Source organism: Phoxinus phoxinus, assembly GCF_949152265.1.
Source record: "Phoxinus phoxinus genome assembly, chromosome: 6".
NCBI classification, from domain to species: Eukaryota; Metazoa; Chordata; class Actinopteri; order Cypriniformes; family Leuciscidae; genus Phoxinus; species Phoxinus phoxinus.
This window is the reverse complement of record NC_136881.1, coordinates 42137793-42164618: the sequence shown is the minus strand read 5'-3', so window position 1 is coordinate 42164618 and position 26826 is coordinate 42137793. Positions and strand designations below refer to the sequence as shown.

Here is a 26826-nt window from a genome sequence, read left to right as displayed (position 1 = left end):
ATTTGTAAAAAGTGCACTTAAGTGTGTTAAGAAATATTGTGATGAAAGTGTACTTACTTTAAGTTAAACTTAATTAGACATTATTACAAAGTGCATTTGTAAAAAGTGCACTTAAGTGTGTTAAGAAATATTGTGATTAAAGTGTACTTGCTTTAAGTTAAGCTTAATTAGACATTATTACAAAGTGCATTTGTAAAAAGTGCACTTAAGTGTGTTAAGAAATATTGTCATTAAAGTGCATTCCCTTTAAGTACACTTAAGTGGTATTTAATTTGAACTATATTATATTATCTGCAAGTGCACTTTTCAAAAAGTATACTTTTATGATATTAAGCACAAAAAAAGTACGCTTTCAATACAATTAAGCACACTTCTTTTTCACAAGGGGACTTTGTTGCAAGCAGAGGATCAGAAACCAAATACCGGTACATAATTGTGCACAAGTTTTAATAACTAAATCACAGACATAACTAAACTAAACAAACATACATACATACATACATACATACATGCATAGGTAAAATGGTGAGTGTTATGGAACCGGAAGCTGGAAATGGAACTATGGGAAAGATCCGTCTAACTATGAAAAGAACCATCAGCATATAATTTTCAGAGCACCTCATGAACTTGATACTTGCATGGGTTGTGCAGTGGATACAATTCTTGAAGTTGTTGAAAATTGAAGTCGTTGATGGTTCCGAGAGTGTCAAACATGTAAGTTGTAATCGTTTTCTTCTCCGCTGGAGGAAGAAGATATGATGAACTTGCCTGGTTAGTTCGACTCTGTTCTGGTTGAAAGTCCTCTCTCTCTATGAGCACATGGCTGAGCACATGCAGATTTGTGGCCTGTCGGCCCTGGGCCGGAGAGACCATGCTGGCGTCCAAGCAGTGAGGAAGTCGGAAGAGTAGATGGCTGCCCATTCAGTAATGGAAAAGTTGCAGTTTTCCTCTGAGTTGGATTGAAGAAAATACAGTCTGACTCTGTTGGGAGAGTAAAGGCCTAGCAGGCTGTGTTCGCAGCCTACAACATCATATTCTCATCAGGATTTCAGGAAGGACCAAGAGAGCGTAAAGGCTAGTGGAGAGGCTATTTAAAGCTTGACAAAGGCTCCACCCTGCAGGGTTGGCTCAACCAATAAGACAGGAGGAATTTCTAAGCGGGATATTTCTCTGTGGGGAGGATTTATGACGCTGTCTCAAGTGTGCTCATTTGCAGTTTGTGTCCATTTATAATATAACAAACATACACTGCATTCTATGAGAAGGTGATGCACACTAAAGTGTGAGTCATTAAATGAGGATTAATTAGATAGGAGACCCGATACAGGTGGGGTTACATTGACCGTTGGTTCAATCATAAAATACACAGTATCAAAAACAGTAATATTAAAAACACTACACAACACAGTAAATTATCACACACAATGTCCTGGGACGCGTGCTCATTTATAGACCAGTTCGTTGATAAATGAATGAAGTCTGAAAATTAATGTCTGTTGGTTCTAATGGCCGAGGCCCTGGCCACATTCTTAACAGCAATAAAACAAACTTATCTGATCGTAGTCATGGTAACCGAGACCTTCTTGCACCCACTGGGTGATGGGACCCCAGATTCTAGAGTGAGTTTCAAAGATTGTTTGGTACATATACCAAATACTTGTGTCTGATTTGTCTGTCGTTACAATGTGTTGTCAAACTAATGAAGATATGTCTCTTAATTTTCTGCTGTTTTTTTCTATTTGCATGTGTTTTCTTCAGTTGTAGCGCGTTGAGCTCTCTCGATCACCAAAATATTGGCCAATTTGATACGCACTCTAAAACACTGATTCAAAATAGAAGATTGAATGGCCCATTTTTTATAATTTCAGGTTTTATTTAAAAAGGAATAACAGAAATACAGCATCGACCTATCATAAATACAGCATTAGCATACACTCAAAAAAATAAATTGTTGAATGAACATGATTTAATCGTATCACCCATTATGCATCTAAGCAAGATTTGAATATTTTATTTGAACACAATATTGGTTTGTAAATTGAACATGATTGTAATATGTCAATGCAACTTCTTTGCAACTAATTGAATCAACATGTTTGTATTGTGTTAGACTAATCAAATGTATTCTCATTCACTCAAAGCACAGGAAAGCAGAATCACCAAAGGAGAAAATCAAATTTTTAAGTTACCATTATGGAGATCAGTGTGTGTTTTAGTTGGGCTCTTCACCCTTAAATTATTAACTAAGTTTTGTTTGGCTGCTGTACATAAGTTATAACAGCCAGATGAACAAATAGAAACGGTGACCTGATGGTGTTGGTTGTGTATTAACATAACCATTATTTCACAATCATTTGACCTGAATCACTGAACTTATTTAGAGCCTGAATATATCTGATTTAAATGAATTTTGTTGCTTGCAGCGTCACAGTGAATCTACATTATAAGATCCGGTGTCCATATACATTAATCCAAAGGATTTCTTATAAGTTATGCTGGGCGTACACCAAAGGATTTTAACAGTCCCAGACTAAAGACCGGCAGTTTTTAGGAATCTTACTGGAGTCTCGGCGCGCTCCCGTCGTCTCGATCGTTAAATGTGAGGGGATAATCTGCAGTCGGCGACCCGATTTATGCCAGTCTTTCTCTAGTCTTTCATATCAAACATGTTTGATATTATCGCAAGTCCTAGCGTAGTCATAGTGACATAAAACAATCAACAACCAATGCATTTGTTCTCAGAAAACCAGAAACAGGAAGCCATCAGTCACAACAAAGAAACATGTCAACGGACGTGGAAACACAACGAGCACCAATGGCGCCAAGTAGGCGAAAATGGACCGTGGATAAAGAGGAGCGCCTTGTCGAGCACGCAAATGCGTCTCTATATTACGCAGTGTGTTTATCGTGCAATTTATACGCGAAAATGAGTTTTTACGTGGATATGATACGCAGTTTTGCGCGTGCATATGATACGCACAAATTGCGTGATATACACACGCACCCCACACCACTAATCCTACCCAAGCGTATAATACACACGCACCCCACCCTAAACCTTCCCAATGTGCTATCCATGCGTATACTATGCACGTAAAAACTAATTTTCGCGTATATATATTACACGATAAACACACTGCGTGCTATATAGACGCATTTGGTGTGATCGGGTTGGGGCAGAGCAGCCGTGTCTTTTTTATGTAAACTGCCATTTATACCACGACAGAGTGGAAAAAGAAAAGAAGTGGACCGATATTGCCGAAGCCATCGACATGCCTGCATTTAAAAGTATACCCTTTCAAGACATTTAGTTCAAACTATTGTTCTCATCATATAATGATATAGATACATAACCCCCATATACAGTCATGTGAAAAAGTTAGGTCATCCCATTAAATAGGCTAGTCAACTCTTTATTAAGAGATGTTCACATAACAATGTCTAATTTGATTTTTTTCATTCCAGGAAAATAAAGTGATTTATTGTAATTAAACAATATAAATTAACATATTTTTACTCATCAAACAAAAAATATGCATAAAAATGCCTATTTTAATGGAGGGAAAAAATTGTTGTAGTCTTGTAAATAGTGTCACTACAAGATTCAGTGTTTGTAAAATCTTTAGGCTGAGACTGTGAGTCTGTGAAACCAAGTCTTTAGATGTGAGCTGATAATCTTATAAAGTCTTTTCTAAATCTTTTCAAAGTCTTTAGGTGTACAGAAGGCATTATTCTGATAAAAAAAATCTTTCTTTTAGGCACACACAGACATCAATATTCAGTGTATGAATCTCAACAATGGTGACAAAAGTTCTTCAATTAGGAAAAGGCAATTACTAAAACAATTCAATTATAATTTATTCATACAACAATGCATGATGGGAACCATGGCTGAGTTTTGATTGGTGGTACCCAGAATTCACTGCAACATGCTTTATTATTGTCACCATTGTTGAGATTCACAGGCTGACTATTGATGTCAAGTGTGTCTTAAAAAAAAAAATTCCAAAGTCTTTTGATCAGAGCAACTTTTAAGAAATATCGTTGATAATACTGAAAATGCTGATAACCATGCTATATAATATAAGGGCTGTTAGAAGGGCTGTATATCAACAATGCAAAGCAGTCTCTCTATGTGAGATTAGTAATTCAGGTCAAACAATGATTATTTTATGTAACCAATATCACCTGATCATATTTCTTCCTTGTTTATCTAGCTGTCATAGCTCATACAGCAGTCAAACAAAATATAAAGTTAGTAGTTTAAGGGTCAAGAGCCCAACTAAAGCAAATACTGATCTCCATAATGGCAACTTAAACATTTGATTTTCTCCTTCAGGGATTCTGCTTGTTAACATCAGGTGTCTTCAATAATAGCCAATAATCACTAATTTAATCACTTAATTATCTCATTAACTTTAACACTCTCGAGTGTTAATTTAACACTCATATTTTAACACTTTACACTCTTGAGGCTGGAGCCATATAAACTCCCAGGAGAGTTAATTTAACACTGGACTTTTTGCTGTGTATAGTATAGATTGAAAATACTGAATGTAAAGTCTGTTTAGTATCTACTGAGTAAGAGTGATGAGAGTTTCTTCTCGAGAAGACTTGAGTTGCTACTGAAGAGACAGATTCCCATATTCAGAAGAGCCGGACTGGTGGACAGCAGGTCTGGGATGGACAGTCTTCGTAAAACACAGAGAATGTTATTTAACAGATTACCTAACTTTTGAATGCAACTCTTTTGCAAATGTAGTTTTCAACATTTCTCTTACTGTGAGTGTGTCGTAGAGGTCAGAGGATCTGGACGTGAGGTCAAAAGCTGAATATGTGTTTGCACTGGGATCATCGTTCTACAGGGAAACAGAGAGAAGGACTTTACAGCACAAACAAATAAGAGATTTTAATGTCTCATGTTCATGTCTCAATCAGAGTTTGTCAGTTTGTCATGAGATGTTTGAGCTGATAATTTCCCAGCATATGATGTAATCTGACTTGATCACATTTTTATTATTTTAATGATATTATTCTTAGATTATTTGATCATCTCACCTCATTTATAGCAGATCTTCTGTTCTTCCTTTTCTTCTGACTGTCAAAAACACAAACAAGTAATTTAATTGTTTCATATACAATGAATAATCAAATATATTTATTAAATAGTTCAAAATATATATTTATGTACTCCTTATTGATAGATTTTTATTTACATTAAAAATAATATTAATATGATGATGATGATGATGAATAATCCTCCAAATGCCGCTGTGATCACCATCACACTCCTATCAGCAACATGAGGAACTGAAAGAGGAAGATCATCATGATTAACTCTCCAAACTGATGAATGATGTGAAGATACAGGAGTGTGTTAGTAAAAGCTTCACCTGTGACAGTAACAGCGTCTGAAATAGCGTTACAAGTACACTAAACGTTAGTTTAACTCAATCTCTCTGTCTTTAACTCAATAAAAACAACAGACACCAACAGGGCCGGTGTGTGTAACTAGGAAAACAGACAATGTATTTTGTCTTGCTTCCAACAAATATTCTATCAAAGCTTGTGGCAACCGTAAAACCCAACAAGTTAAGCTAACTCATTTCATTTGAGGAAACTGATTACCTTAATTCAACCAAGTTTATAAAAACAGTAGTTATGAGTACTCTGAACTTATTTTAATCGAGTCCACTAAAACAATGATATTTCTTAATACACAATTAAACTTTACACTGCATTTAAATACTGTATATAGCTGAAACTTCACTATATTGAGTAAAAACAGTGAAATGACAAACTTTAAATGAACTCAGAGCACTTGCAGTTCCTGCTAGCTCACAATATCAGAAGACAACACATCAGCATCAACTTAGCAACACGTTAGTGATACATATTCGTTTACAAACTATATCAGATTATGCTGGCTCCATAATGTAACATAAAATGTGTTAGAAGTGTATTTACGAGCTGTGAATTTGAGGTTGGACCCAATAATGTAGCGACTGCAGCATCTTTGAGGAGAAGCTTATTTGAAACACCGCCATTGAACTGTTTCTGATTGTTCAGCAGTCACACAAATGTGCAGAACAGACGGTTAAGGTCAAACTAAATGGCTGTGGTATTTCCGAATAAATGGTAAATGGACTGCATTTATATTGCGCTTTCACAGACCCAATGGCCACCAACGCGCTTTACATGTTGCCTCACATTCACCCATTCACTCACTCATTCATACACCGACGGCGGTGTCAGCCATGCAAGGCGATCCAGCTCGTCGGGAGCAGCTGGGGTTAGGTTTCTTGCTCATGGACACCTCGACACTTGGTCAGGTGGAACCGGGGATTGAACCACCAACCTTCCGGTTTGTAGACAACCTACATGAACCACTGAGCCACTGCCGCCCTATAAAATAATGTATGAAAATACGGGACCGTTTCCTTGACCGTGTTGAAAATCCGCTTTTTTTCACCATCGCGTCATATTACGTCATGACAGGGAGTCGTTTGCCGCCGGCTCTGCATTTGCTCAGTGCAGAGTAGGTTGGTATTCAGTTGGAGCGGTCGTGATTCAGTGTGTTTTCGGTGGTTATTGTATTTCAATTAATCATCGTCGAGGTAAATGATTGTGAATTATGGCCTGTCAGGACATCGAGTCCACAGGTTTCCGAAGAATCCGAACAAGAAAAAGGACGGTGCTATCTCCCGTGTGCGTTTTGCGCAGGGTAAGAGACGGGACTTCACTTCTGCATCTGCTTTGAAAAACGCGGTAGTGTGTAGCGTTGACTAAAGACCGGATTATTATACTCTCGGCGACATGGAGTTATATGATGACGGCGATATGTGCACACTGTTCCGGCTCCTTCATCGGGTCGCCCGGTCCGCCGTCAGATTGTGTTTCGGCCGCCGGCGGGAAACATGACAGTCACGGATCCGTCAGAGATCAATTATTGTACATCTGTTTTACAAAATGCTGAAGATGGTGACTGAGTTGTTCTGACGTCACATTTATGCGTAAGTCACAACGGCTCGTGAAAAGGCAGTTTTATGCAGGCTGTGTGCATGTGTCTGTGGATTGATTGTTTTGAAACATATATGATAGTTTCATAGCCTCTAGACCTCTGTTATCATGAAAAAAGCCAGGAAATTTAAGTTTTGACAATATGGGACCTTTAAAGTGGATGTTGTTGTGAGGACTTTTATTATGACGAGGGTATAGAGAGAAGAGCGCAAGGAAAAGGGTGAAGAGAAAAAAGTTAAAAAGAATGACAGTCGACGTAGAGAGATCGCAGCTTTATCGCTGCTGACCAAATACGATTATAATCATGAACTCAGGTATAAGCAACACTCTGACGGACACTACGGAATATCAGAATGGTCACAAGGATGTTGACCCAAGCAGTATTGAAGACGAGCCACTCCTCAGAGAGAACCCCAATATTTTAGTATTTTTCTTCCAAACAGCCACTAGTCTGCTATCAGTAGTAAAACTAAAGCCTCCGCAGTGACGATAATCACAATTGAACCTGAACAACACAAGAGAGAAACAGCCAGAAGAATCAGAATATCAGAAAATAAAAATACAAGTTGGTTTCTGGAATGACTAAATCAAAGACTATGAAATTAGATGTATATGAGGCTTATTGAAAGTCATGTTGCCATGACAACCGTCTGTCAGACCTTTGACCTCCTGGCGCGGTGAGGAGAGAGACGGATGGTGAGATGTGGAGAGATGTTTACCTGTGTCCGGTGAATAAATAACCAGAGATAAAGCATAGTAAAGGCTGAAGAGATGTTGAGAAGAAAGAGATGAATGACCTGTTGAGGAGATCTGGTGATCTGTGACGCTGCGGGATGGATTCATTATTGTCACATATTCACTTACCCAGTTTAACCAGCAACATAATCTCTGAGAAGACATCAGACACACTCCTCTCCACAGCACACCAGTATTTGCCTTCATCCTCTGTTCTCAGATCAGTGATGGTGACGGTGAAAACTCTGGCCGTCGTGTCGTCAGTCAGAGAGAATCTCTCGTCTTTAGCTGGAGATCCTGATTTAACCATGATGTTTCTAAATCCAATATATTTACACTCCCCTTTACAAAAATACTTTAAATATGTTTCATATCCAGATTGATATGAGCATCTGATGTCAACTCTCTCTCCTCTGTATCCAGTAATTGTCTGTGAAGCTCCAACAACAACAGCTGAAAACACAGATATCATTATATAGAGCTGTTAGTGTGAGCAAGAGACATAAGCAGGCCAGAATAATAACTTACAGATATCCTCATATGAGTCTGATGATCATGTGATAAAGAGGAAACACAAGAGAAGATGTCAAACTGTGTGTAAAAGAGCTGAGAGTCTCAAACTCACCTGTACAGATGCTGGAAAAGAGCAGCAGGACGTCCAACATGATGAAGTTTCACAAGCGTTTCGCTTCAATAAAAGAGCAAACTCTGTGTGACAAACGTTACTGTCGTTCTTTTCCGTACTGAGAGAACAATGTGTGTCAGCAACTAATATATCTATATTCCCCCTTCTGTATCTCTAAACCACACCCAGCTCTACAGGACATCAGTGATGATTCAGTTTTACTCTGTGAGGAAGGGATGATCACTTCTTTATAAGAGGGGGAGTATCTGTGACATTCACAGTGTGGAAATATGAGTGTTTTACAGCGTTCCAGTGAACAACTCTTCTAGAGTATTACATATAAATCATGAGATCAAAATAAAATATGATGGTAATTGTTGTTGACCCTGTTATGAGTTACATGAATGTTCATGTAAAATACACTATATAAATGTCATTGTTTTACATACAATTATCCTATTGTTCTTTAGTAACAGTAACTTCTCCAGTATCAGTTTTCTCCCTGTGTTGATTGTCATAAGAAAGAGTTTTACACGTGTAGTCCAGCCGGCAGTTCACGTCACACTGTTCCCTCCACAACAACACAACAGGATTTTCCCGTAGGCTTCAGGATTATCACAAAAAAAGTTAAAAATACACACGTTCAAGTTCAAGTTCAAGTTCATCAAGATCATTTTCACAGATGAACATCTTTTATGATTTTTGAAGCCTAAAAGCACTTTTGCTCTTAAACTTCATCATTGTGATGCTCTGATTCTCCCTGACATGCTTTCTTAGACACTAATGTGTGTTTCGTAATAATATCCTATTGCGTTCATAAAATACAGCATATTACTACAATATAGTCTAAATAGACTAAGACACTAATGTGTCTCTTTTGTGAATTTCCTCATAATCGCTGCTTGCTGCTATTTTACATTTTTAATGGCTTTATTGAACTGTAGATGAGGTGTATTTACTAATTACAGAGAATATAGAATTTTGTGTAATTTTTACATTCTATTGACATATTTTTTTTAGTTGTTAGTAACTTTTCTGGTTAGTAATATTATAAACTTAAAATACTGATAACAGTAAAAAAAAAAAAAAAAAAAAGTGTGTCACAAGTATGAATCGAAATTTTTATCAGACTTTACCAGATTTTATTTTTACTTGAAACATCAATCTCAATATTTGTGGACAGTCTTTTTCATTTATGGTTGATCACTGAATATATCGGACCCTTGTCTGTTGAGATGTTTTGTGGATGTGTTGAGATGTTTTGTGGATGAGTTGCTGTTACGTAGATCAGTTCTGTCCCGCTGTCCTGTGTTGCTTCAGGAGACTTTATATTAGCATAAATATCACCGGCTGTATCTGTCACCTGATTGGTCGAGAGGGTTTGACCAGGGTTTGAATCAGGCTGCTGATTGGTTGCTGTGGCGTAAACAGTAGAGACTTTTGGGCGGGTGTTGAGGTGTGATGCAGTCGTCTGATTGGATGAAGATGCAGGCGTCTGATTGGACGAAGACGTTACCATAGTGACAATATCGTTTGGAATCTCTTCATACATGCGTTCAGTCTGAAAAACAACACATACATCAATAATTGAATAGTTTATGTAGATAATTCTCTCTGTTGGTCAATAAATAATCATATAACATGTATGTCTGATCTTCTACAGGTAAAGATTTGAACACTCACCTCTGTATTGTGCTGCACGTTTTGCTGAAATAAAGCTGAATGGAGCATGAATAGAGAAAAAAGACAAATCAATTTCAATACTAAAAAGGACTTTAAAATCACAAACAAACTGCTACCTGTCCCAGATTTCCTCTTCCTCTTCTTCAGGATGATGAAGGATCCAGAACACAGAGTCAGAACCAGCAGAACCGAACCCAGACCGCCAGCAACAGAAGCCAGATCTGAACCCAACGCTAAACACATGATATTTACATGATGACACACTGATTCTGATTATACTGGACAATCAACAACAGATATTAATCCTTTTGATGATTTTACTATTAAAGATATTGTAATATTGTAAATATACAGTTGTTATATAGAGTAACTGAAGTGAAACTGCAATGGTGAACCTCAACTCTTCAGAAGGAAACGCTTCTCTTTACGGCTGATGTCAAACCAAATTAACCACATTAAATCTGATATGTGCATCATTTATATTTATACAGTAGATAACATGTTTCTCAACAAATGATCAAAGCAATTTTCTTTCAAAGAGTGATCATGTGATCAGAGAGTTGCATTATGGGTAGTGTAGTTTGTGTGCTTACTAGTGTGTGTCTGATAGAGTTGAACTGTAGTATTTCCTGTTGTTGTTCTTGTTGTTTCAGTTTCTGTGTGACGAGTCGCTGACAGAGAGAAACACAGTGACTGTGAATGTGCCGCTCATGCAGTGATATAATAACACATAATAATAATAATCATGCAGTTGTAACCGGCGGAGTAGTCGCTGTCTGGTTGAAGTTTGTCCCTCTGCAGATACGGTAGCTCCCTGACGTCACCCAGCTAGCCGTGAGTGGCTAAACAACTCATTTGCGTCTAGGCTAGTTTCTATAAAACAGTCTTCACTGTTGGGCTTAGAGAAATCCTCTGGTGTCCAGACACATTTTCCGTTTGTTACTGCTTGGGTATGTGGTTCCCCTGTGCTACGAAGGTATGGCAAATATTTATATAATGTAGCACGCTAAGCATTTATATTTTATCTAATACTGAATGAAAATAAATGTTTGACTGATTGCCAGACGCTTCCGGGTAATCGTGCAGTGTATTACTGAAGGTCTGGGGCAAGGCACCCGCCGGGTAGCTGTACCAAAATTAAGCAGTAACATCAAGAAGGTAAAATGTTTATTGATTATTGTTACGAGTAGATCCAGTGTGTTAGCACTAAAAGCTTTTTGAACACATGTAAAATGAGTGATTGTGTTGCCCCGACGTAATGTATGGCCGTTTTATTGTCAACTCTTAATATAAATGTATTTATATTGAGTATTTAATGTATTTGAATGTACTTAATATAAATGTAACGACTGTTATGTAGGGTTGTGAAGACTGGCGCAAAGGGCTGTTTTCCACTGTGTCCGTTTGTATGTCAACATTGAGGTAAAAGAAAATAATGTTTTTATGAAATGGTTGCGATGCTATATGTGTATAGCAAGCACTAATTTTAATGATTTTGTGTCAGCAGGCAGATTGCTCCTGCTGCTTTGCCTTGCCTGAATTAAGTTTTATATGTTTATTTTCTTTATGGTGATTTATTTAGCTGTAGTCACCGTCTAATACTCTGTCTGACTGATGTGATATTGGCTGTTCTAGCAGTATAGTTTTACATTTTCCATTCCCTCTGCTAGTAATAACTTTCTTGTCCTTTTCTTCCTAGTACTAGAGTAGCTGCTCATAAGAGAGGTTCCTGGTTCCGTCCCCGCGCACTGCACCACGTATTGTAGTGGTAAACTGCACTTCACAATATTGATTGAGTCATTGGCTTGTAGTGGTTGTGTGTGTGTGTGTGTGTGTGTGTGAGACTGCATGTGATCGTGAGCACCAGGTTCCAGAGCACGGGTGGTGAAAGTCACGCGTATCCCGGACAGGTAACCTGCCTTGCCAGTGAATCAGTATTTTTACAGTGAAATTATTAATTGTATTGTCCTTTGTAACAGCCAATACCAGGTCTGGTCTCTCATTTTAGTACGATGATATGGCTCCTTTAATTTATACCATTGTATAATAAAGTTGTGATAATTGTTTTTCTACTGAAAGCACGTCTCTGTCTAGTTCATCTTGGGCATACTCTTACGAACCTGCTTGCCTTAGATTAGGTATTTAGCAGTTAAGGTGTAAAGTATATCCTGGTGTGAGAGGCACCAGGTGGCGTAGTCAAGAACCTTTAAACCTAGATCTGTTCAAAGCACCAAAAGGTCACACAGTGATATAATAACACATAATAATAATAGACAAACACACATAACACTGTTTGCTGTTGCTGCATATGAACACATGTTGTGTTTTCTGTTCACATCACTGAACACTGATAATCACATTATATTAGTGTTCATTTAGAAGACACTTTATCATCTGAACAGATACAGAGTCACTGTGGATAAAACACTCAAACATGTAAAGCTGGACTCATGTTATTAATGTCATAATCAGATGATTTTACACAGAAACTGCAGAACAAAGAAAACACACTGTCTGTAAAATGACGCGTCAAACATTCAGTTGTTGAACAAGATTGATTCATGTGTTGAGGAACATCACAACCTCTAAATGTTCATTGTGATGCAATTGTGGTTTATTTTTCACAGAAGCTTTGATGAAATTCAGTTTCCAAGTGTGTGTGAGACATGAATGATCGTGAATTACATCATGATCATAAATGAAGCATTAAAATTGTGTTTAGAAGATTTAATATCTCTGCATTCAATATAATCAGAGTAACTATTAATATTTTGATTGAAGTTATGTCAAGTTCTGAAAAGTTATGTAAACACAGTAAGTTCACATTAACTATATTTTCATCAATATACAGGGGACCGCCGAGCCAAGTGGGGACATTTTTCAAGGCTTTAAAACATGTTAAAATCAGCTAAAAAACGCTCTGGTGAATTGTTTACATTTTTGACCAAGTTGGGACGTGGAGGTGTGTGTGTGTGTGTGTGTGTGTGTGTGTGTGTGTACCTGTGCTGGTGTGTTCAGTGTGTGTGTGTGTGTGTGCAGGTACCTGTACTGGTGTGTTCAGTGTGTGTGTGTGTGTGTGTGTGTGTGTGTGTGTGTACCTGTGCTGGTGTGTTCAGTGTGTGTGTGTGTGTGTGTGTGTGTGTGTGTGTGTGTGTGTGTGTGTACCTGTGCTGGTGTGTTCAGTGTGTGTGTGTGTGTGTGTGTGTGTGTGTGTGTGTGTGTGTGTGCAGGTACCTGTACTGGTGTGTTCAGTGTGTGTGTGTGTGTGTGTGTGTGTGTGTGTGTGTGTGTGTGTGTGTGTGTGTGTGTGTGTGTGCAGGTACCTGTACTGGTGTGTTCAGTGTGTGTGTGTGTGTGTGTGTGTGTGTGTGTGTACCTGTGCTGGTGTGTTCAGTGTGTGTGTGTGTGTGTGTGTGTGTGTGTGTGCAGGTACCTGTACTGGTGTGTGTGTGTGTGTGTGTGTGTGTGTGTGTGTGTGTGTGTGTGTGTGTGTGTGTGTGTGTGTGTGTGTGTGTGTGTGTGTGTGTGTGTGTGTGTGTGTGTGTGTGTGTGTGTGTGTGTGTGTGTGTGTGTGTGTGTGTGTGTGTGTGTGTGTGTGTGTGTGTGTGTGTGTGTGTGTGTGTGTGTGTGTGTGTGTGTGTGTGTGTGTGTGTGTGTGTGTGTGTGTGTGTGTGTGTGTGTGTGTGTGTGTGTGTGTGTGTGTGTGTGTGTGTGTGTGTGTGTGTGTGTGTGTGTGTGTGTGTGTGTGTGTGTGTGTGTGTGTGTGTGTGTGTGTGTGTGTGTGTGTGTGTGTGTGTGTGTGTGTGTGTGTGTGTGTGTGTGTGTGTGTGTGTGTGTGTGTGTGTGTGTGTGTGTGTGTGTGTGTGTGTGTGTGTGTGTGTGTGTGTGTGTGTGTGTGTGTGTGTGTGTGTGTGTGTGTGTGTGTGTGTGTGTGTGTGTGTGTGTGTGTGTGTGTGTGTGTGTGTGTGTGTGTGTGTGTGTGTGTGTGTGTGTGTGTGTGTGTGTGTGTGTGTGTGTGTGTGTGTGTGTGTGTGTGTGTGTGTGTGTGTGTGTGTGTGTGTGTGTGTGTGTGTGTGTGTGTGTGTGTGTGTGTGTGTGTGTGTGTGTGTGTGTGTGTGTGTGTGTGTGTGTGTGTGTGTGTGTGTGTGTGTGTGTGTGTGTGTGTGTGTGTGTGTGTGTGTGTGTGTGTGTGTGTGTGTGTGTGTGTGTGTGTGTGTGTGTGTGTGTGTGTGTGTGTGTGTGTGTGTGTGTGTGTGTGTGTGTGTGTGTGTGTGTGTGTGTGTGTGTGTGTGTGTGTGTGTGTGTGTGTGTGTGTGTGTGTGTGTGTGTGTGTGTGTGTGTGTGTGTGTGTGTGTGTGTGTGTGTGTGTGTGTGTGTGTGTGTGTGTGTGTGTGTGTGTGTGTGGGTTACCTGTGCTGGTGTGTTCAGTGTTGCTGTTTGTATACGGACTAATGCTGGATGTTGAGATCTGGACACGTGTTGTTATCACTGGAGCTGAGAAATGAAGAAGAGCCGTCACACCATAACAAATATATTCATAAAACAATAAAACATGAATGATGAAGCAGATTGTTGTTAAAGCTGCAGTCCGTAATTTTTTTTTGTGTTCAAAATCTACTAAATTTATATAATGTCATGAACGTCATGAATCCATTTTCCAAACCGTGTTTTGTCTTCTCCTGATTCACTACGGTACTCCTATAATAAGTGTTTATACTGGGACTACTTTACACCGGTCGCTCCGCTGAGGAGTAATCCAGTAATCCAGTGCCTGTGTGACTCTTCACACACAGAGAGAAGGAGATCCGGCTTTTTTGCAAGACGCAGCAGATCTTGTTTAAAAACGGCTAGAACCAAAAGTTACGGACTGCAGATTTAAGTGTTGAATATCAGCACCTCTGATCACGTTTAGCTGGATCTGTAGGTAGTGTGTCCATCCAGCTCTACAGGCGTACGGTCCAGCATCTTCCATCTTCAGGTCACTGATGGTCACTGTAAATGATCTGGTCTGACGATTATCCTTCAGTGACAATCTGCCACTGAACACTGACGACTCTCCATCAGATCGTATTATAATAACACTCTCTCTGTAAAGTCCTTTATAAAAGTATTTGGAAGACTTTTCATATCCTTCTGGATAAGGGCACTTAATGTTCACTCGTTCTCTTTCTGTTCCTCTCACTGTAATATCCTCAGACAGTGAACTGCTCACTACACACACACACACACACACACACACACACACACACACACACACACACACACACAGCTTAACTCATGTACACTGATAACACACACCATAATATTAGATAATAAACACGTTTAGTAGAGATCTTCAGCTCTTACCCGTCAGCAGAAACACACACACACACACACACACACACACACACACACACACAGGTCTTCAGCTCTTACCCGGCAGCAGAAACACACGCACGCACACACACACACACACACACACACACACACAGGTCTTCAGCTCTTACCCGGCAGCAGAAACACACGCACGCACACACACACACACACACACACACACACACACACACACAGGTCTTCAGCTCTTACCCGGCAGCAGAAACACACACACACACAGACACACATACACACACACACACACACACAGGTCTTCAGCTCTTACCCGTCAGCAGAAACACACACACACACACACACACACACACACACGCACACACACACACACACACACACAGGTCTTCAGCTCTTACCCGTCAGCAGAAACACACACACTATCAGTGTAAACTTCATTTCTTCATCAGTTCAGTAAATCTGAAACTCTCAGTAGTTCCTCACAGACTCTCTGAAACTCAAACAGCAATAATACTGCTCATCTATCGGCGGAGAGGAAAATAATATGTGTGTTGCTCATCTCACGTGTTGAGAGTGTGTGTCTGTGTTTCCGTGTGGTGTTAGTGTGAAAGCGCCTCTCAGTTTGACCGGGAAATCAACTGTGAATTCATGAACCACTGTCCTCTCTGTTCCTGTTCTGTCTTTAACATGTTTCTGTGCTTTTGTTGCTCTTTTTCAATACAAGTTAATTACATGTTAAGCATTATCCACTTGTATAAAAATAAATAAGAAATTAAGGAAACAATCATTGCCGAACTCTGCTTGAAACAGACACAAGGCGAATAAGAAATGCTAGTTAGGGTTATTTTCTGTGGTAATCGACAGCTGGAAAACACTGTTTACAGAAACTATAAATAATACAGAAAATTGCTTGAACATTAAGATCACAGTTTCTCCATCGCATGAGCTCTGGGAGAAGAGTTGCATCGTGGGAAATGTGTGTTAGCTGACGCCTCAAAGCTCTTCCTGTGGCGGTAGATTCACTTCCTGTTTGGCAAGTGTGAGCCGAAGACATCTCACGTTTAACTGACGGCCTCCTAATATTATAATGATGAAGCTTTTCTTACGCATCTCAATAGCAGTTTCTTTAAGGAGCCCAAACTAATCTTTTATCAATGCATTGTTTGTATCTTTTATCTTTTATATAACAAGCCTCTAATATGTTGAGTTATCAGGATATTCAGCAACTTTTGAAGGGTGCAGTTCCAACATCAGCCAGCAGGAGTGAACAGATGACAACAGACAAACATCCAACAAGGAAATCATATATTCATGTTAATAACTACATGAGACATATTCAGCTTTATATAGAATACATTTATATTTTAAATATACATATTTGTGAATATCAGCTGTAAACATAGAATCAAATGTCAATGAATGATAATTACAATAAAAACACCAAATACTGGATTCAAGAAGATGAATCTGATCTTTCTGAACTCTATAATGAACAGACAAGACAAGCTTGATTATGACGCATGTTCAGTAAAACGATGAAAATGATGAGGATGAAGATGATTTGGTATATTATATTATATTGTAACGGTAAGTAAACTCAGAGAAGAGAAGCACAGACGACGTTTAACCATTTATTGAAATGCAGCAGAGGACAAACTAACGGCTCAGTGAATATGACTCTCAGCGGTGTTGAGTTTGATCAGATCATCGGATCAGTGTCGTATCTTTGCAGAGATCGTGATCGGCTGAATCCAGGGAAGCTATCGATCCTCAGTCCAGGAGAAACTGAGTGAATGATGGAGAAGGATGAAGGACTGGAGATTCTCCGGAGTAAAAGAGAGAATGACGATGAACACTGGGATCAGAAACGCTGGAGAAGCTCATGAGATCGCACAGTATTTCCACTGTCGGCCAGAGCGAGTCAGGGCTTTAGACGGGCTGGGCTAAAAGCCTCGGTCCTGTGACACCGAGCCCAAAGCCATGCTGGGTTTCCACCGTCGGGCCAGAAGATCCGCAGCGCTTCACTAAAACACGTCTCTCTGGATCAGCGTCACACAAACCCATCATTTCACTTTCAGCTAATGAAGTTTTATCAGAAACTAATCAGAAGGAAATCACTGGAAACTGAGATCGCAAAACAAACGTGATAAAAGTGGCCGTTTGTTGGCATTTCTGTTGTTTTCTTAAAGATTAAAACCCAATCAATATTTTACCACAGCTTTACAATAAAAAGTGATGCATTGATCATTAATTTGTGTCCAGATTGAACATTAGTCACACAGAAATACAGTTATTTTACAAGAGAAAGAGGACACACACACTTATTCAGTCGCGTCTGTTTCTGTTCTGTAGTCACAGGACATAGGGAGTTTATGATGGAAGTACACCTTTCTGGGTCAATTGACACGACAATTTAAAAAATGTGATTAATGTTGGTGAGATTGCTCATATAGTATAGATTGAAAATACTGAATGTAAGGTCTGTTTAGTATCTACTGAGTAAGAGTGATGAGAGTTTCTTCTCGAGAAGACTTGAGGTGCTACTGAAGAGACAGATTCTCATATCCAGAAGAGCCGGACTGGTGAACAGCAGGTCTGGGATGGACAGTCTTCGTAAAACAGAGAATATTATTTAACAGATTACCTAACTTTTGAATGCAACTCTTTTGCAAATGTAGTTTTCAACATTTCTCTTACTGTGAGTGTGTCGTAGAGGTCAGAGGATCTGGACTTGAGGTCAAGAGCTGCATATGTGTTTGCACTGGGATAATCATTCTACAGGGAAACAGAGAGAAGGACTTTATAGCACAATGTCTCATGTTCATGTCTCAATCAGAGTTTGTCAGTTTGTCATGAGTTGTTTGAGCTGATAATTTCCCAACATATGTTGTGTTCATCCTTTTCTTCTGACTGTCAAAAACACAAACAAGTAATTTAATTGTTTCATATACAATGAATAATCAAATATATTTATAAATTAGTTAAAAATATATATTTAGGTACTCCTAATTGATAGATTTTATTTACATTAAAAATAATATTAATATGATGATGATGAATAATCCTCCAGAAGCCGCTGTGATCACAATCACACTCAGACCAGCAACATGAAGAACTGAAAAAGGAAGATCATCATGATTAACTCTCCAAACTGATGAATGATGTGACGGTACAGGAGTGTGTTAATAAAAGCTTCACCTGTGACAGTTACAGCGTCTGAAATAACTTTACCCATGCAAATACACTAAACGTTAGTTTCTAGCAAAAACAAAAGACACAGAGACTCAGTGAACTCAATCTCACCGTCTTGAACTTAATAAAACAACAGACACCAACAGGGCCGGTGTCTGTAACTTAGGAAAACAAACAACGTATTTTGTCTTGTTTCCAACAGATATTATATCAAAGCTTGTGGCAACCATAGATACTGTACAAGACAACACATCAGCATCAACTTAGCAAAACGTTAGTGTTACATATCCGTTTGCAAACTATATCAGATTATGCTGGCTCCATAATGTAACATAAAATGTGTTAGAAGTGTATTTACAGGCTGTGAATTTGAGGTTGGACCCAATAATGTAGCGACTGCAGCATCTTTGAGGAGAAGCTTCTTTGAAAAAACGACATTGAACTGTTTCTGATTGACGAAGCAGTCACACAAATGTGTAGAACAGACGGTTAAGGTCAAACTAAATTGCTGTGATATTTCTGAATAAATAAACATTAGCCACTGGTCTCTTATATTAATGTTGTTCGGAAGCCTGTGTAATGGCAGTGGGCAGTGTTTTTTATTTCTATATTCTCTTGCGGGAGCTGGGCTCGTGTCCACGGTAGTGGTGCTGGATCTCTTGCGGGAGCTGGGCTCGTGTCCACAGTAGTGGTGCTGGATCTCTTGCGGGAGCTGGGCTCGTATCCACGGTAGTGGTGCTGGATCTCTTGCGGGAGCTGGGCTCGTATCCACGGTAGTGGTGCTGGATCTCTTGCGGGAGCTGGGCTCGTATCCACGGTAGTGGTGCTGGATCTCTTGCGGGAGCTGGGCTCGTGTCCACGGTAGTGGTGCTGGATCTCTTGCGGGAGCTGGGCTCGTGTTCACAGTAGTGGTGCTGGATCTCTTGCGGGAGCTGGGCTCGTATCCACAGTAGTGGTGCTGGATCTCTTGCGGGAGCTGGGCTCGTATCCACGGTAGTGGTGCTGGATCTCTTGCGGGAGCTGGGCTCGTATCCACGGTAGTGGTGCTGGATCTCTTGCGGGAGCTGGGCTCGTGTCCACGGTAGTGGTGCTGGATCTCTTGCGGGAGCTGGGCTCGTGTCCACGGTAGTGGTGCTGGATCTCTTGCGGGAGCTGGGCTCGTGTCCACGGTAGTGGTGCTGGATCTCTTGCGGGAGCTGGGCTTGTGTTCACGGTAGTGGTGCTGGATCTCTTGCGGGAGCTGGGCTCGTATCCACGGTAGTGGTGCTGGATCTCTTGCGGGAGCTTGGCTCGTATCCACGGTAGTGGGGCTGGATCTCTTGCGGGAGCTTGGCTCGTATCCACAGTAGTGGTGCTGGATCTCTTGCGGGAGCTGGGCTTGTGTTCACGGTAGTGGTGCTGGATCTCTTGCGGGAGCTGGGCTCGTATCCACGGTAGTGGTGCTGGATCTCTTGCGGGAGCTTGGCTCGTATCCACGGTAGTGGTGCTGGATCTCTTGCGGGAGCTGGGCTCGTATCCACGGTAGTGGTGCTGGATCTCTTGCGGGAGCTGGGCTCGTATCCACGGTAGTGGTGCTGGATCTCTTGCGGGAGCTGGGCTCGTATCCACGGTAGTGGTGCTGGATCTCTTGCTGGAGCTGGGCTCGTATCCACAGTAGTGGTGCTGGATCTCTTGCGGGAGCTGGGCTCGTATCCACAGTAGTGGTGCTGGATCTCTTGCGGGAGCTGGGCTCGTATCCACAGTAGTGGTGCTGGATCTCTTGCGGGAGCTGGGCTCGTGTCCACGGTAGTGGTGCTGGATCTCTTGCGGGAGCTGGGCTCGTGTCCACGGTAGTGGTGCTGGATCTCTTGCGGGAGCTGGGCTTGAATCCACGGTAGTGGTGCTGGATCTCTTGCGGGAGCTGGGCTCGTATCCACGGTAGTGGTGCTGGATCTATTGCGGGAGCTGGGCTCGTATCCACGGTAGTGGTGCTGGATCTCTTGCGGGAGCTGGGCTCGTATCCACAGTAGTGGTGCTGGATCTCTTGCTGGAGCTGGGCTTGAATCCACGGTAGTGGTGCTGGATCTCTTGCGGGAGCTGGGCTCGTATCCACGGTAGTGGTGCTGGATCTATTGCGGGAGCTGGGCTCGTATCCACGGTAGTGGTGCTGGATCTCTTGCGGGAGCTGGGCTCGTATCCACAGTAGTGGTGCTGGATCTCTTGCGGGAGCTGGGCTTGAATCCACGGTAGTGGTGCTGGATCTATTGCGGGAGCTGGGCTCGTATCCACGGTAGTGGTGCTGGATCTCTTGCGGGAGCTGGGCTCGTATCCACAGTAGTGGTGCTGGATCTCTTGCGGGAGCTGGGCTTTAATCCACGGTAGTGGTGCTGGATCTCTTGCGGGAGCTGGGCTCGTGTCCACGGTAGTGGTGCTGGATCTCTTGCGGGAGCTGGGCTCGTGTCCACGGTAGTGGTGCTGGATCTCTTGCGGGAGCTGGGCTCGTATCCACAGTAGTGGTGCTGGATCTCTTGCGGGAGCTGGGCTCGTATCCACAGTAGTGGTGCTGGATCTCTTGCGGGAGCTGGGCTCGTATCCACAGTAGTGGTGCTGGATCTCTTGCGGGAGCTGGGCTCGTGTCCACGGTAGTGGTGCTGGATCTCTTGCGGGAGCTGGGCTCGTGTCCACGGTAGTGGTGCTGGATCTCTTGCGGGAGCTGGGCTTGAATCCACGGTAGTGGTGCTGGATCTCTTGCGGGAGCTGGGCTCGTATCCACGGTAGTGGTGCTGGATCTATTGCGGGAGCTGGGCTCGTATCCACGGTAGTGGTGCTGGATCTCTTGCGGGAGCTGGGCTCGTATCCACAGTAGTGGTGCTGGATCTCTTGCTGGAGCTGGGCTTGAATCCACGGTAGTGGTGCTGGATCTCTTGCGGGAGCTGGGCTCGTATCCACGGTAGTGGTGCTGGATCTCTTGCGGGAGCTGGGCTCGTATCCACAGTAGTGGTGCTGGATCTCTTGCGGGAGCTGGGCTTGAATCCACGGTAGTGGTGCTGGATCTATTGCGGGAGCTGGGCTCGTATCCACGGTAGTGGTGCTGGATCTCTTGCGGGAGCTGGGCTCGTATCCACAGTAGTGGTGCTGGATCTCTTGCGGGAGCTGGGCTCGTATCCACAGTAGTGGTGCTGGATCTCTTGCGGGAGCTGGGCTCGTATCCACAGTAGTGGTGCTGGATCTCTTGCGGGAGCTGGGCTCGTATCCACAGTAGTGGTGCTGGATCTCTTGCGGGAGCTGGGCTCGTGTCCACGGTAGTGGTGCTGGATCTCTTGCGGGAGCTGGGCTCGTGTCCACGGTAGTGGTGCTGGATCTCTTGCGGGAGCTGGGCTTGAATCCACGGTAGTGGTGCTGGATCTCTTGCGGGAGCTGGGCTCGTATCCACGGTAGTGGTGCTGGATCTATTGCGGGAGCTGGGCTCGTATCCACGGTAGTGGTGCTGGATCTCTTGCGGGAGCTGGGCTCGTATCCACAGTAGTGGTGCTGGATCTCTTGCTGGAGCTGGGCTTGAATCCACGGTAGTGGTGCTGGATCTCTTGCGGGAGCTGGGCTCGTATCCACGGTAGTGGTGCTGGATCTCTTGCGGGAGCTGGGCTCGTATCCACAGTAGTGGTGCTGGATCTCTTGCGGGAGCTGGGCTTGAATCCACGGTAGTGGTGCTGGATCTATTGCGGGAGCTGGGCTCGTATCCACGGTAGTGGTGCTGGATCTCTTGCGGGAGCTGGGCTCGTATCCACAGTAGTGGTGCTGGATCTCTTGCGGGAGCTGGGCTTTAATCCACGGTAGTGGTGCTGGATCTCTTGCGGGAGCTGGGCTCGTGTCCACGGTAGTGGTGCTGGATCTCTTGCGGGAGCTGGGCTCGTGTCCACGGTAGTGGTGCTGGATCTCTTGCGGGAGCTGGGCTCGTTTCCACGGTAGTGGTGCTGGATCTCTTGCGGGAGCTGGGCTCGTATCCACAGTAGTGGTGCTGGATCTCTTGCGGGAGCTGGGCTCGTATCCACAGTAGTGGTGCTGGATCTCTTGCGGGAGCTGGGCTTTAATCCACGGTAGTGGTGCTGGATCTCTTGCGGGAGCTGGGCTCGTGTCCACGGTAGTGGTGCTGGATCTCTTGCGGGAGCTGGGCTCGTGTCCACGGTAGTGGTGCTGGATCTCTTGCGGAAGCTGGGCTCGTTTCCACGGTAGTGGTGCTGGATCTCTTGCGGGAGCTGGGCTTTAATCCACGGTAGTGGTGCTGGATCTCTTGCGGGAGCTGGGCTCGTGTCCACGGTAGTGGTGCTGGATCTCTTGCGGGAGCTGGGCTCGTGTCCACGGTAGTGGTGCTGGATCTCTTGCGGGAGCTGGGCTCGTGTCCACGGTAGTGGTGCTGGATCTCTTGCGGGAGCTGGGCTCGTGTCCACGGTAGTGGTGCTGGATCTCTTGCGGGAGCTGGGCTCGTGTTCACCGTAGTGGTGCTGGATCTCTTGCGGGAGCTGGGCTCGTGTAAATAGATTTATTATCTATGTGAATAAAATAATGTTTAATGCAAGGGATCAGGCGTTTCCATCACGCAAAAAAGACAGACCCCTTAGCTAGGTAAGCTATACTGACATCGCGTCTTTATGCCTTGCATAAAATAAAATGATTTATAGCACATTACTGATTTTATAGATTAAATAAGACGTACACAAACCTGTATTTCGCAGAAGAAATGCACCAAATCGGCGGCGCTGAGAACTACACTGTAAAATGTAGGCTACCGCGATATTGCCAGAACTTGAATGGCGAATAGAAGTTTAAAATGTATAAGAATTAAGTATAATAATATGCTTTTTACTTTTTAAGTACTTTAAAAAATAATTACCTTTGTACATTTACTACGGTAATTTTGAAAATGGCCTAATTATAAATTTTACTTGAGTAATATTTTATTCAGGTATCTGTACTTTTACTCACTTTTATTTTTCAATATTATGTATTCCTACATACTACCCTTTTGGCAGACTGTTTTCAACTACATTATAGTTGGGAAGTATTCTATTTCTGACGCAGCGATTGTGTCAGGTGAAGAAGTTAATACATCATCCAGATATAATATACTTATAATATATTTTGAGATGAAGGGCAGAAGATGAACGACCTGCTGAAGAGATGATCTGATGGTCTGTGATCGTGATGTTGCTGGATTGTAGGTTTACGTCTGATGTCCTCAAATACAGCGGCGTGTTTGAAAATGAGCTGAGAGTTTGATCTGAGGGGGAATATAGACCGAGCTGTTATACTGACACAATAATGCATATAATCATGCGTTTATGTGAAGAGAAACTTGAGCTGGAAGTTTCATGTTGAATATCAGGCACCAGGATGAAGTGTGGAGGTGAAGATCTGGACCGGTTTTGGCCTCTGTGGAGCTGAGAGACACGTGACATCATTCAAATGAATCAACTATATGAATAAAACAATCATTATCTGCAGCATGAAGCATGTGGTGACCGTGAATGAAGCAGATTATTGTTTAATAGTGAATATCAGCACCTCTGATCATATTTAGCTGGATCTGTTGGTAGTGTCCATATCCAGCTCTACAGATGTACGGTCCAGCATCTTCCAGGTCACTGATGGTCACTGTAAATGATCTGGTCTGACGATTATCCTTCAGTGAGAATCTGCCACTGAACACTGAGGACTCTCCATCAGATCGTATTATAATTACATTGTCTTTGTAATTTCCTTTGTAAAAGCATTTGTAAGCATTTTCATATCCTTCAGCATAAGAACAAGTAATGCTCACTGGTTCTCTCTCCATTCCTCTCACTGTAATGTCCACAGACAGTGAACTGCTCACTGCACACACACACACACACCACACACACACACACATCAGCACACTTCTTTAGCACTTCTAAAATACAAGATATTGTAACAGAACTTACCCATCAGTAGAAACACACAGGCCGTTTGTGAGAAGCTCATTCCTGTGGTCAAGTCCAGTTCTCTTGCGAAGGTCAAGTATTTCCAAATTACTCTTCTATCAGTGAAGTGGTATATAAATGTTGATTGTCTGTCTCGTCTCTCGTGATGAAGGTCAACAATAGAGCCGACCAGCAGCGTCTGTATGTATGCATGTATGATGTTGAGGGGCATTGCGTGTGTAAATGCATCTCAGTGGTACTCAGGAAATCAGCTCTGAACTTTAGCGCTGTGCACTGACCACAAGCCGTTTCCTCTGTGCAGTGAGGTTTATTTTTTTTTTTCAAATGCTACATCACACATGGGAGCTTTTAAATATGACTTTATGACAGAATGGAAAATGCATACTTCATTAAACATATTCCTTTCTGCCTGAATACATGAGTAAAGAAAACTGTTATGTGCCCTCTCTGTGCGATTGATGATTACTAAAGACTACGGTGGGTTTCAGAAACCGATTCCTCTCCACACTGACCTCTGATGGACAACATGTGAAAATAAAACACTGACTGAACCAAAACATGTCATAGAATCACCAGACTCAGCCACAGCGATCTCTACCACCTGAATACTGATCATTAAACTGACCACGCCACACACACACACACACACACACACACACACACACACACACACACACACACACACACACACACACACACACACACACACACACACACACACACACACACACACACACACACATAATTTTGACTCATTGCCTTTTCAGTTTATATAAAGTATTTGGATTATTTTTTTGTAAACTTACTGGTCTGTTCAGTGTGTGTTTCCCTGACATATTACAACTCCATACTATTCATCTTTATTGTATTACTGAGGCTGAAGAAAAAAAAACAATCAAATGTGTGAAGTAATTGAGGTTTAGCTGGTTAGCAAGAAGCCCTTAACCCCTGCTGGCAGATTTCATAACTACACCATATGGCTTCAACAGCATCTTTCTACATTGACCGTAGATGCTTTACCAATGAATGGTTTTGTGGAGGCTCTTCAAGTGTCAAATGGTCTTACATTAGTCCTGCCTGTTCTCTTTGTTTCCGTGTGATGTCATCCGCTAATCAGTGTTGTCATGACATCAGTTTCCTGAGATAAGTGAACATCCCTATTTTCTTGGCCAGTTGAGGTCAATTTGTAAAGAAAGACTACACGCCTGCGCACATATATATTCAAACACACATACCTATAGACTAAACACGTAATACGCATGTGCACGCCGTCAGCGTTTTCACAGGTTTACGTTTTTGAAGTTTGCGCAGAGATAACGTTTTTCAAAAATTGATTGAGCGGCCAGGGCGCGTTATTGTTTTTCTGTTAGAACGGTGTCGTGTTAGCGGCCATGAGTTAATAACTAATGATCTTTGCAACGGAAGTGAATCAATCAAATCTAACTTTATCTGGACAATAACTTTATAATTTATATATTCTGTAAAGCCTAAACTATCTCTGTTACTGTCATTTCCTATTATCACTATAAAGCTGCTTTAAAACAATCTATATTGTTAAAAGTGATATCTATATTGTTATAAATGAAGGTGACTTGACTTGAGTTCAAGACGGTGATAAACTGATCATATTTACACTTTTGCATATTTAAATGATTAAAGATTATTTAGGATTATCATTCGATATATGAAGCATATGCAAGAAAAGTTTAATGGTGGTTTGTTGATGGGGCTTCAGCGTTCAGTCGGTTACTTTTGGGAGCGCACAATTATGTAATATTGAAATGTTGTTTGCAATGGTTTACCAGAATATGCATCTACTTTTGATGTTAATGAATGAGGAACGATTATTGTAGTTACAACATCAACCAGCAGGAGTGAACCGATGAAACTAACCAGACAAACCTTGCATTGAACATCCATGTTCACATTAATAACTACAGACATGCATAACAATAATAAATAAAATATATGCTTCACTTGCATTCCAGAATAACATGGTTTAATTTGTCCAATGCATGTATTATAGTTATATGATCCATATTTGTGAACGTCAGCTGTAAACATAACATAATTAACAGATATGCAGCAACAATGATCATCATAATAAAAAAAGCTGATAAAACTAGATTTATTACGACTTATTAGTATGATAATGCTAACATTCAATAATATAATTAATAACGAGAAAGACGAATATGGTTTATCTTGTTTCTTTATAAGCATATACATATATATTATATTATATTATTAAACTCATTTGTGTTTATGAAGGAGTGCTTGAGTCTAAAACACTAATGATGGACATTGCTG

The 26826-nt window shown here is 41.8% G+C and overlaps 2 protein-coding genes and 1 long non-coding RNA gene across 8 annotated transcripts in view; all 3 read right to left on the bottom strand.

Moving 5' to 3' along the window:
* Window positions 1-15967, bottom strand: part of LOC306999707 (uncharacterized protein) — a 55834-nt gene extending 39867 nt beyond the window's left edge. Inside the window, exons 1-7 of one of the 6 annotated variants that reach the window (XM_079614604.1) lie at window positions 15787-15967; window positions 14960-15274; window positions 14474-14557; window positions 10657-10734; window positions 10180-10296; window positions 10064-10098; window positions 9885-9941 (exon numbers count right to left, since the gene is read on the bottom strand). In XM_079614604.1, the coding sequence (XP_079470730.1) occupies window positions 9885-9941; window positions 10064-10098; window positions 10180-10296; window positions 10657-10734; window positions 14474-14557; window positions 14960-15274; window positions 15787-15826 (726 nt within the window). In that variant the 5' untranslated portion in view covers window positions 15827-15967. Of the gene's footprint in view, window positions 1-9504; window positions 9942-10063; window positions 10099-10179; window positions 10297-10656; window positions 10735-14473; window positions 14558-14959; window positions 15407-15786 lie in introns of those variants that run through there. The other 5 variants (XM_079614600.1, XM_079614601.1, XM_079614602.1 and 2 more) reach the window with 5 other exon arrangements.
* On the bottom strand, window positions 4493-5099 carry LOC307000267. The gene is made up of 3 exons (XR_013798000.1): window positions 5059-5099; window positions 4782-4859; window positions 4493-4691 (listed from the first exon to the last, which is right to left on the bottom strand). It is a non-coding gene; the product is annotated as an uncharacterized lncRNA (long non-coding RNA).
* Window positions 15968-16908: 941 nt separating the features above from the next.
* On the bottom strand, window positions 16909-24832 carry LOC306999711 (uncharacterized protein). The gene is made up of 6 exons (XM_079614609.1): window positions 24517-24832; window positions 24119-24427; window positions 23944-23994; window positions 23724-23834; window positions 18086-18163; window positions 16909-17997 (listed from the first exon to the last, which is right to left on the bottom strand). The coding sequence occupies exons 1-5, from the start codon at window positions 24725-24727 to the stop codon at window positions 18159-18161; spliced, it is 687 nt and encodes a 228-aa protein (XP_079470735.1). The 5' UTR covers window positions 24728-24832; the 3' UTR covers window positions 16909-17997; window positions 18086-18158.
* Between the last annotated feature and the right edge of the window lie 1994 nt (window positions 24833-26826).